General features: G+C 47.3%; 1 protein-coding gene across 1 annotated transcript in view; it reads left to right on the top strand.

The window, feature by feature from the left end:
- Nucleotides 1-7,600, top strand: part of CES1 (carboxylesterase 1) — a 36,468-nt gene extending 28,868 nt beyond the window's left edge. Inside the window, exons 9-13 of the mRNA XM_007459485.1 lie at nt 876-956; nt 1,651-1,798; nt 5,994-6,125; nt 7,067-7,139; nt 7,417-7,600. Coding sequence (XP_007459547.1) covers nt 876-956; nt 1,651-1,798; nt 5,994-6,125; nt 7,067-7,139; nt 7,417-7,600 — 618 coding nt within the window. The remainder of the gene's footprint in view (nt 1-875; nt 957-1,650; nt 1,799-5,993; nt 6,126-7,066; nt 7,140-7,416) is intronic.
- Nucleotides 7,601-11,840: the final 4,240 nt, after the last annotated feature.

The following is an 11,840-nucleotide window of genomic DNA, read 5'->3' as shown; positions in this document are numbered from 1 at the left end:
CTCTAGCATAAAATATATATATATATATATATATATATATATATATATATACACACACACACACACATATATGCATGCATATACACACACACATATATACATATATATATACACACACACACACATATATATACATATATACACACACACACACACAAAGACTGGGGCACCTTCCCTTAACAATTACTTTATCTTCTTTGCATTCCTTGATTTCTAGATATAAAAGTCCATTTGACTCATTGATTTTGCCCAACTTATCAAAGACCCATGCCCTGCAGAGTGAAGTAAGTCAGAAAGAGAAAAACAAATACCGTATGCTAACACATATATATGGAATCTAAAACACAAACATAAAAATGGTCATGAAGAACCTAGGGGCAAGATGGGAGTAAAGACGCAGATGTAGAGAATGGACTTGAGGATATGGGGAGGGGAAAGGGTAAGCTGGGACAAAGTGAGAGAGTGGCATGGACATATATACACTACCAAATGTAAAATAGCTAGTGGGAAGCAGCCACATAGCACAGGGAGATCAGCCATGGTTTGTGACCACCTAGAGGGGTGGGATGGGGAGGGGGGGAAGGAGGGAAATGCAAGTGGGAAGAGATATGGGAACATATGTATATGTATAACTGATTCACTTTGTTATAAAGCAGAAACTAACACACCATTGTAAAGCAATTATACTCCAATAAAGATGTTAAATAAATAAATAAATAAACAATAAAAAACTCAAAAAGAAAAAAAAAATAGACCCATGCCCATCAAGACATGACAAAGTGACCTTCAGCCTGCATTGGTTTGGTTTGTTGGTAACTTTGGTTTTTCCTGTCATTACCAGATGATTCACAAGTGCTTAACCTTTGTTTTAACAGTTCATGGGCTACTCATTCTCTGAAGGCAAGCTGGACCAGAAGACGGCCACATCACTCGTGTGGAAGTCCTACCCCATCTTTGTAAGGGTCTAGGAATCACAGGAACTGGCTGAGCCCTAAAGAGGGGAAGAGGCTTGTCCCCAACTGCAGAGCAACTAATGGCAGAATGAAGACTGAGGCTGGGGGGTTTTGCCCCACTTTTTCTGTTTTTCTTATCACTACCCAGGGTTGGGGGAGGGGGAAAGTTTGCACTGGGCTCAAAAAGTCCACCATTAACACAAGAAGAGAAACTGTGTCACTCACCAGGGGTGGTGAAGTCAAAAATCCAGAAATAGCAAAATTTAAACCACCAAATGAATGAAGAGTATTTAGTAAGAGTTTATGGTACATAAAAAATAGTTCACGCCCTGGGGGCTTCCAACTTCAAAGGCTGGTAGGAAGCTCGCGCATGAAGCTACAGGATGGCTTATAAAGTGAAAATGAAGGAGTTGTTAACATTTTCAGTGATTGCTTATTACAATAGAGGTTTTCAGGTGTCAAGGGATTGGTTAAAAGTGATTATCTCATACTATTTTATGGAGATGACTTAGTTTATTTTGTGATTGTCAGAGGGATTTACAAAAAATAACCTAAGTTAGGTTTTGCTTATGTGCATGAAATAAGCTAGAGTTAGTTTTGCTTACATGGCTTAAATGGTTTTGTCTGCACAGATAATTCGTAAGTCTGGTCTCCATTTTATATTTAACAGTGGTCACTTTCACTCGATCTATTTCAGAGCATCCCTGAGGAACTGACCACGGTGGCCGCTGACAAGTATTTAGGAGGAACAGATGACCCTGACAGAAAGAAAGACCTGTTCCTGGACTTGATTGCAGATGGGATGTTTGGTGTCCCATCTGTGAATGTGGCCCGTCGCCACAGAGGTGAGTCATGGAAAGTGGACAGGAGAGGGACACTGACCCCTCCAGCTTTACTGACTGTCCTGCCCAGCCCTCAGCACAAACACATGTGGAAATTGCTGAGGGTCGTACATCCAAGGCTGATTGCATTTGGCCTGGGATGGGGCACTGTCCTGTTTTGGTTTCCACCAGAAGCAGACTCCGAGAAAAGGATCCAAATGCAAAGAGTTTATTTGGGGGGTGATCCCAGAAAACACCAGTAGAAGAGTGGAGAAGTGACATGAACGGAGAGGAAGCCAGTCCACACTGCACTGTCAAGAAAGCATCCACCGTGGACACCTGGACCTGGGGAGCTCTGGGAAACCAGCAGAACACATGTCTCAGGGTTATCCCTAGTGAGTGGCAAGAGAGCTGGGATATTTATCCTCCAACTTTGACGAGTCATTGGTTGAAGGCTGTTCCCAAGGGCAGTTAATTCCCTGGTGCTTTGACCTGTTGCACACATGGGCAGAGTGGTCTCTGGCTGCCAAAGACCTCAGGTAAAGAGCTACGGATGCAGGAGGTGGAACTCAGGCTGGCATGCCTGGAAGCAGGGGATATGGAGAGGCACCGACAGCATCTGCCACAGGGCTCCTCACCTGAATTGCGGTGGTCTGTGGGGCTAGAGGGGAAATCTTGGAAGATAGGTCTTGGAAGGTTTCCAAGGTCAGAGCTATCTGCAAACTAGTTTGTTAACCAGTGGAGCTGGGGGTAGAGTGAGGCCAAGCATAGGATCAGGAGTGTTGTCTGGGACCAAGAAAGCTGAAAGGAGTGAGTATTGGAAGAGTGGGACCACGTGGTCTAGAGAATGTCAATGTCTGTGGCTGGCTGTTGTTTCTCCCAGTGTGTGCTGTGTCCACCACAGGACCTTCCAACATTGACCCAAGACTGTGTGTAGGGTGTGAGGTCAGAGATGGATGAGCTCACCTGGAGAGGAGGTGTCCTTTTGGGTACGTTTTGAGTTACTCACAGGACCCTTCATTTCTTGGAGACCTCATTCACCTAGTCTGCAAGCCAGGAGATGGTTCTGGGGTTCAGACCTCTCTGCCTAACGGTGCTAGAAGGGTTTTAAACTCTGAGACTTTATATGCATGATAAAACGTAGCTGTGGCTGACTTACTCTATCCCCGAGCACTCAGTACAGTAATTTGGAGGTACTAGTTACCATTTCTTCCTCCCTAGGGTCCTGATGACCAGCCAGGGACTGCCTGGGGTCAAATCTGTTCTTTCATAAATTTGGTCTTGCCTCTTGCTACGTGTCTTGATTTGTAGTATCCCCTTCAGCATCCATGCTGCTCCCAGCCATACTGGACTTGAGTTTTTTATCTGACATCCCGTGACTTTGAATTCAGGGTCTTATTGCCAGCACTTCCCAGAGTTTATCAATGTCATTTTTTCTTTGTCGTATTTCTCTCAATCTCTTTTTGATAGTTTTATGAGTATAAAATTAATCTTACCATTGTAGAAAGTTTTGAAAATATGGGAACACATTAAAGAAGCAACTATATATTACTCATAATTCCTTCACCTAGAAGCATCAGCTATAAAGTTTTGTTTTTTTGTTTTGTATGTGGTACGCGGGCCTCTCACTCTTGTGGCCTCTCCCGTTGCGGAGCACAGGCTCCGGACGCGCAGGCTCAGCAGCCCCGGGCCCAGCCACTCCACGGCATGTGGGATCTTCCCAGACCGGGGCACAAACCCGTGTCCCCTGCATCGGCAGGTGGATTCTCAACCACTGCACCACCAGGGAAGCCCCATCTATAAAGTTTTGACATTTTTTTTTTCTATTAGCCTTTCCATGTCTTACACATAATTTTAAAATTCATTTTATGTTCATAGACAACTATATTGCAGGCATTTCCTCAATGTCAATAAAAATTCATGGAAAATAGCAATTATTTCATGGTATGATGGATTAAAATTTACTTTAGTATTCCTGTCCTATTGGGTATTTAGCCTGGCTGCTCATTTTAATGCTACAGAAAACATACTCAGCCTTATGTGCATAAATCTTTAACCAAGTCTCAAATAATTTTCTTAGAGTTGGTTTCTAGCAGTGAAATTATTAAGCTGGGCTGTAGTAGAATTTTAAAGTTCTTGATACATTTTGTGAAATTGCTTTCTAGTGTATGAGAGTGTGGATTTCTTAGCTCTCTCACTTGGGATAGTCAGATTAAAAGAATAAAAATAATGCTGCCAATTTTATATAAGTCCTACCTCACCAAAAAAAGAATATCACACTGTTTTAATTTGCATGTTCTTATTACTAGCTCTCTCCTTCCCCCTGCTTCTCTTGTTGCTCCTAATTGTTATTATTGAAATCTCTGCCCTACTTTCCTTTGCAGACGTGTGTGTGATTGTAGGAATTTTTAAAAAATATTTATTTATTTGGCTAAGCCGGGTCTTAGTTGTGGCACACAGGATCTTCAGTTATGGCATGCGGGATTGTTAGTTGCAGCATGCGGGATCTAGTTCCCCGATCAGGGATTGAACCTGGGCCGCCTGCACTGGGAGCATGGAGTCTTAACCACCGGACCACCAGAAAAGTACCCCCGTAGGAATTTTTTTATAAATCTCAGTGGTTTAAGGCAAAACACTGAAAAAAAAAAAGAAGAAGAAAAGGAATGAAAAGAATATCTTTGGGGCAGCATGCTGCCATAATTAAGTTCTCTCATTCACACTAGGTCTTTCTTTGTATGGTTGGTTTCTGAGTTCCGTTCTAACACTTCTGAGTAGCAGAGGCGAGGGTAAACACCGTCCTTTCAGTGAGTTCTGCTTGACCCTGTAGCTGTTTAGCAATTGGATTATGGAACCATAGACGGATTGCTTCTTCCAGACAATGCCTCTTGCTAAACCAAGAGTGCAGTGAGAGGGGGGAAGGGAGGCAATTAAATAAATTATTCCACATCCTCCTGTCAGGATGGCATATATTGTTACACTCTGTAGTGGACAAACATTTGATGATATGAAGAAATAATTATAGTCATTACAAAACTAAACATCCAATAGTATCCTTATTTTATATACATAAGTGAGATAAGTGCTAAAATATTAACAGAGGTTTCTCTGAGCGGTGGGATTAGATGTGATCTTTTTGTTCTTATTCCTTTTTTCTGCATTTTCCAAATGTGATTCTGTCCCCAGGAAGGGAAAAATGTTTCCCCGCCAGTCTGACTTGGGGCCTGACCCTTCCCGGGTGGAGTCACTCGCTCTGGGCATAATGATCAATGCAAAGCACGGAGCTCCCCGGGCGGGTGGCCCATGAGTTAGCCCTGAAGGAGCAAAGATGGGCAACGCTGCTGAAGCATCAGCGGGAAAACTGACATCTTCCTGGGGCTTAGAGAGGGGGTGGTGAGCGTAGGGGCAGGGGAGAGGAGGAGGGAGGAAGTGTACCCTTCCTCGGCCCCTTCCTTCTGCCACTACCTTCACACTCCCTGGGCCAAGCAGGAAGCAAGACCTGTGAGATGACAGAGAAAAAAGAAATGCTGAATTGTGGTTTCCTGAGACACAAGGAATAGACTGTCCCCTTTCTGCATAGGCTTGTATTTAAATATCTGCACTTTCAGACCAGCAACTTGGATTTACTTCACTCTTCTTGGAATACGTGTGAAAAACACCAGAAACGCTCAAAAATGGGCATAATAGAAGGCACCTGTCAGGCTGCAGGTATTCTCTAAGGGAATGAAGACTAACCTGTTAGCAATGAAATGTCGTGGTATTTCTGTGTACATAAACTGTGTATCTAGATGTTCTGGTGTGTGAATGCATCAATAGGCAAAGAGGTTTATATGTATTGACCCAATGCCTCTATAACGATAGTTATTTTGAATCAATTTCCCCAAAGTTTCAACATTCATTCATCCATTCATTCAATAACTGGCTCAAATCCAGTTCCACCTCCACCACCAGTACACCCTTAAGCAAGTCACAGGACTTTTCCCAAACTGTTTTTCTCTGTTATGCTGATAACCAGGGGCTTCCTGCAGGGACACACAGCATCTGGCACACAGTTGGTTCTCACAATGGGCAGCTGCTGTTAATATTGTTATTCACTCAGGACCAGGCATGCCCCCAATTTCCTGATTGCTCACAGCGCCCCTCCCACCCACCTCTGGAGCCCTTGATACCACCCACGTGTACGTCTGCTGAAGTGAACTGTGCATGAATCCATGTCTTCCAGATGCCGGAGCCCCCACTTACATGTATGAGTTCCAGTATCGCCCAAGCTTCTCATCAGCCATGAAACCCAAGACGGTGATGGGGGACCATGGGGATGAGCTCTTCTCAGTCTTTGGGGCTCCATTTTTGAAAGGTGATGGCCCTTTGGTGACTACAGACTTGGAGTTAGGGGATCTGGGTTCAAGTCTTGGTTTGGTGGCCTTGGGCAAGTTCCTCCTTCTCTCTAGGTCTTAGTTTCCTGAATTCACCATAACAGGGTTGAAGGACAAAGGGTCCTAACCTTTCTCTTGCTCTAATGTGCATGGTAAAGAATGTGTATCCTTGCGCCCTCATCCATGGTCACTCTAAGAATCCAGACCTGGGCATCAGTAAGACAGGAGGTGGGTCACCTGCAGGGCCCTGCTCAGGGCTAGAATGCCACCACTCACTTTGCACTCACACGAGCATGTCAGAAGGTACGTGAGAGTAAGGTTAGAATTGTTCTTAACCTTGAATCAGGACTAATATGTGTCTGTCTATCCAATCATCTATCTATCTATCTAAAACTCATATCTTTTAAAATTAAATATGTTTAGGATTATAATATTTTAAAGAATACCTCTCACAGATGTCTTTAATGTCTTAACCCTCAGCAGTTACAGACAACTTGTGTGTGACAACCCCCAGGGCTGTTCATGACACCCAGTGCCTCTGGGCATTTTCTGGTTGGGTGACTCTTCGGGGGCCTTGCAGCTTGGTTATTTTTCAGATTCTATGAAAATGTGTGTGGGTGTAGGAGACTGAAAAAAGACCCAAAGGAGAGTATCCTGGGAGGTGGGGTTACTGTAGCAGAAACCCTGGGGTGTGGCCCTGTGACCCAGCCAGTTTATGGATTGACTACAGCCCTTCACTGAGCCCGACCTAGGTCAGTAACTGTCAAGCTTAAAGTGCACTTGAATTACCCCTTAAAATGCGGTTTTGACTCAGTAGGTCTGGAGTAAGGGCTCCGTTTCTGAATTTCTAACAAGTTCTCAAGGGCTGCTGCTGCCCCTGAACCACACTTTGAGTAGCAATGGCTTTGTCTCCTACCCACAGATGGTGCCTCAGAAGAGGAGACCAGTCTCAGCAAGATGGTGATGAAATTTTGGGCCAACTTTGCTCGGAACGGGTGAGCTGGTGGCACAGACGGAGCAGGGTTGGGAAGGGGCAGGGCGTGTCTGCTGGGTGGGAGGAGCTTCAACGTGTGCTGGGCAAACTCCCCGCCCTGTGACCCCTGACGTGAGAGCTCCCTCAGTGGACAGGCTGCCCAGGAGATGGTCAGCCTCCTGTCTCTGGAGGCGTATGAGCCTTTGGCAGAGATGAAGCCAGGGGGTCCCTGACAATCTCTGAGGGTTGTTGGGGCCACACAGTAGCTTTGGGGAATTTCTATGTGATTCTGTTCCCAGGAATCCCAACGGGGAGGGGCTTCCCTCTTGGCCAGTATATGACCAGAAAGAAGGGTACCTTCAGATTGGTATCACCACCCAGGCAGCCGAGAAGCTGAAAGACAAGGAAGTGGCTTTCTGGAACGAGCTCCTGTCCAAGGAGGCGGCAAAGAAGCCACCCCAGTTAAAACATGCTGAGCTGTGATCGGGAGGCTCAGCTGGCCTTGGGGGCTTGTGGGACCCCAGACAGGGGTATTCTATAGAAGGTGTTTGTGGGCCAAAGAGGCATCTTATTGTGGAGGCTGGGGAATTATCTGATGGGAGTAGCAGAGGTCAGGGAGGAGGAAATTCTGTTTCTGTGGCCTCAATTTTGGAAATAAATGTTCTTTTGGAGACCAAGTCAGTGTCTTTGTCTTGGGCTGGAATTAAGTCATCCTCATTAGTGAGAGAAGGATGAGAGAGGGCACCACTGGCAGGAAGGTGACTCGGGCAGCTCTGGCTTGGCCTCTGGACAGGAAGAGTCCAGTAGGCTGGGCCCTGGGAGGGGCTGAGGGGGACACTGCATCTGCTCCATGTCTCTGGGCCGTCAACAACTCCAGTAAGTGGATGTGAGGGAACCAGAGTGCAGTGTCCCTTTCCTCCATGTGGAGCCGCCTGTAGACATGGAGGGGGCACAGACCAAGGATGTACCTGGAGTGGGAAGGAGGGGGACTTGCCATGGTGACACTGTGGCACTGTTGTGTGGCCCTTACTGACCCTCCCACAGGTCTACAGTTCTTTCTTCAACTTACACAGTATCCTCCCAGGCCCCTCCCTGAGGCCGTCTCTTCCAGCAATTCCTCTGAACCCTTTCTGCAGCCTGGACCACATCAGGTCCAAGCAGTGACCACCTTGAAGTGGGTCCCTGAAGTGTCCTGTGAAGACTGACTCAGAATCCCTGGGGTGACTTCTGGCTCCTGGGATATAGAAAGCTCTAAGGAATGCCACTCCCACCTTAACAGAAAGAAAAAAGTGGATTATCCTCAAAATCATGACTTTCTCTGACTCATTCAAAGAGGTTGCAAGGCAAACAATTACCCTGAAATCTCGGGGAAGACGGGCATTTTGAAGGAGAGATGGGAAGTGAACACTGGCTTACCGTCTGGCGACAGATGGAAGATGGAGTCACCATATGTGTGAGTACAATTACTCTAAAAATTCGAATCAAGGGCTAAAGGCCAAATGTGGGCAAGTATGAGAGTATGAAATCATAAAAACCACACACCCACAGGGAATTTACACTTGTTACAGGCCCTTCTCCATGGACCTCCGTCAGGGAGCCGTGAGAAATACTGGGAACAGGTAGTAAGACAAGAGAAAACCTGCCTCAAGGGTGCAGGCTTCAAGCTCTGCTAAGACACTTCTCCATTAAAAAATAAAATCCCCAAACCACTGAAGGAAAGTCAGCAAACCCACTTCCCTTGGGGCCCTGGGAAAGACCTGTTGTGCTGAGGAAAAGGAAAATTTTAGAACTTTATATATATATAGAAAATCTTGGGCTTCTCTGGTGGCACAGTGGTTAAGAATCCGCCTGCCAATGCAGGCGAAACGGGTTCGAGCCCTGGTCCAGGATGATCCCACATGCAGTGGAGCAACTAAGCCCATGCACCATAACTGAGCCCACACGCTGCAAGTACTGAAGGCCAAGTGCCTAGAGGCCATGATCCTCAACTAGAGAAGCCGCCGCAGTGAGAAGCCCGTGCACCACAACGAAGAGTAGCCCCCGCTCACCTCAACTAAAGAAAGCCCGGGTGCAGAAACAAGGATACAATGCAGTCAAAAATAAATAAATAAAAATAAATAACTTTATTTTAAAAAGAAAAAATGTTAAGTAAAATCCTAGTGCAGGTGACAGCAGAAAAGGCAGGCATCCTCCTGCAACATTTTGAAGGACAGGGAGAGGCTTGATCATGGCTTTATATCTCAAGTGCCAACTCCTCTTATCTGGAAAAGATGATAACACTTTCTGGGAATTGGAACATGCTCACATGATTGATGAGGATGACACAGGACACACAGCTATGCACAGCAGCCCTGTCTTATTGGTTTATAACTAGGAAACTATCGCCTAAAATATGACTGATAATAATAAAGTAATAGCTAATATTTTGGTTACTTACTCTGTTCAAGGCTTAAACCTAATATTGTTGCATCTATTAAACTCTTAAATCCTATTAAATTCTGACATCCTAATTTGTTTCATAGATAAATTTTTAAATAATCAGGTGCTATTATTTTACAATTGTGCAGCAGAGGAGAATGACCAGAGAGGTTATGTCACCTGGCAGTAACGGACACATGTGGTACTGGCCCCCCTGCAGGCTGACTGCAGCCCCAGGCCCAACCGGACACCATGTCATCCCATGAAAGCAGAGAACACTTAACACCTGGCACAGAGGCAGCAGTGCCAAAGCCCTGAGTCGGCAGTAAAAACCCTCCGCACAGCTCTGTGAACTCTCTGGGCTTCAGTCTCCCAACTCTGCAGCCAGGAGCACAGCTGGACTGTCTCTGAAGACCCTTGCAGCCCTGAAAAAGGAGAGGCGGGATTCAGCATCCAGTGATGTCATAACCGACAATATGTGGCCAGGAGGTGACACAGCTGTAGGGTAGGTTTAGTCCTCCGATTGTAGGCTGTGTGCCCTTGGGTAAGTTGCCTAAACTCTCTGGAATTGGCACCATCACTCCAGACCTTGCAGGCTCATTGCATGGTGCTGGGGGCTGGCTTTCTCTCGTCCCCAGAGGCCCTGCTTACTGTCTCACCAAAGCTCTGTGCCCTGTCCTGGGCACAGAAGGGGCAGGTAACCAGAACCTACTGTCTGAGAGCAATTATCTCAGGACACAGGACACCATCCTAAACTCAGGGTCTCGACCTGAGGCCAGCTGGGGCCAGGTATCCTATTGGGAAAAATGGAGTCTGTCCAAATGCTGTGGCGGTGACTCGTTCCACGGGGCTTGTTGGAGGACCTCCCCACGCCCTCTGGCACTGGATGAGCAAGGTTCCTATCCATCTCTGCCCTCACCGTGAGCTTGCTTGCAAACCAGGGAGCCTTTCTCCAGGAGCTTGTGGGGAGCTCAAGGATTCTCTGTGCACGGATGTCGGTGCGGAGAGAGCGATCGTAAAGGACACCGTTCGGGAAGCCCCGGCTAGGAGCCAGGCCACTGTCTCGCTTATTCCCCCTCGTTGAAATTAATCTTTTGTATCCAAAGGAGGAAATGAACTCTCAGAGAGTATCAGTGACTTGCCGGGTCAGGAAGTGGCATGCTGGCTGTGAACCTGAGTGCCTGACACCAGCCTGAGCCACACCCACGCACGCAGCACGGGCCGGCTCCCGGAATGCCCTCTGCACTCAGGGCACCTGTGGCCGATCTCGGTCCTGCCTTCTGAGCCACGCGTCTCCTCTTTCTCCTGGAGCGCCCATCAGATAGGAATTCCCTCCCCAGACCGCCAGGGGGCCCAACACCTGAAGTGTATTACCTGTTCCCTCAGCACACACTTGTTGCTAATAAACACCGCCAGGCCCTCCGCACTGCAGCACCACCGTCACTCTGCAGAGGAACGCATGAAGTCCCTCTTCTGAAACCTAGTCTCCGGGAAACTCCCCCCAAACCCAAATCACCCCGTTCTTTCGGGGTGTCAGGTAGCCACGGGCTGGACTTTGAGGGAAGCGAAGATGTCAGCCTGATCTAGGGAGGAACTTGCGAAGATTCAGAGCCAAGCCCCCGCAGGGAGCTGTCACGGGCGGCGAGGGTCCCGTCAGCAGCCCTGGGCAAGCCAAGACTGATGTTCCCTGTGGGGAGGCAGGGGGCAGAGCTGCTCCAGGCGTGTGTGGTCCACACAGTGGGGCACCTGTGAAGTGTTCCCGGGCCTCGGGCCCACTTTCAATGTACGTGCAGCGTATGAAAGCGTCCAGTTGTCAGAACTGCTCCTCCAGGTAGGAAGGTGATTTTACGTGTTGAAGGGAAAAATTGGGTGTCTCATATCGTGTGCTTTGACATGTTTTCTTAGCGATTCTCTTTACTGACCAGGGTTAGAACTGTGGCAGAAAATACAAAGAGGTCCTCCCAGGGTGTGTTAGACGCAAGCCCCGTGTAGAAGTCACACGAGAGGGGTGTGGGATCCCGTGCCCTCTGGGTACTTTTCCAGGCTCTCGTCACCGAGGACTGAGTTTGGCAGGGGCCCCCAGAGAAGGAAAATGAGAAAGGGACAACTTTCTCTGCCATCCATACTCCTGAGGGGAATAGAGGGAGTGTGTCCTCTGCGTGTCCAATGCCCTGTGTCCTCTGGCGAGGCTTTCGTTTGGAGCTGAGAAACCGAAGCTCAAAATAACCTAAGCGGCTAAGACGCTCAGTGTGTGTGTGTGTGTGTGTGTGTGTGTGTGTGTGTGTGTGTGTGTGTGTGTGTGTGT

This window comes from Lipotes vexillifer, unplaced genomic scaffold (assembly GCF_000442215.2).
Source record: "Lipotes vexillifer unplaced genomic scaffold, Lipotes_vexillifer_v1.1 scaffold342, whole genome shotgun sequence".
Classification (NCBI taxonomy): Eukaryota; Metazoa; Chordata; class Mammalia; order Artiodactyla; family Lipotidae; genus Lipotes; species Lipotes vexillifer.
The sequence above is the reverse complement of the archived record's forward strand: the minus strand, read 5'-3'. Positions and strand labels throughout refer to the sequence as shown.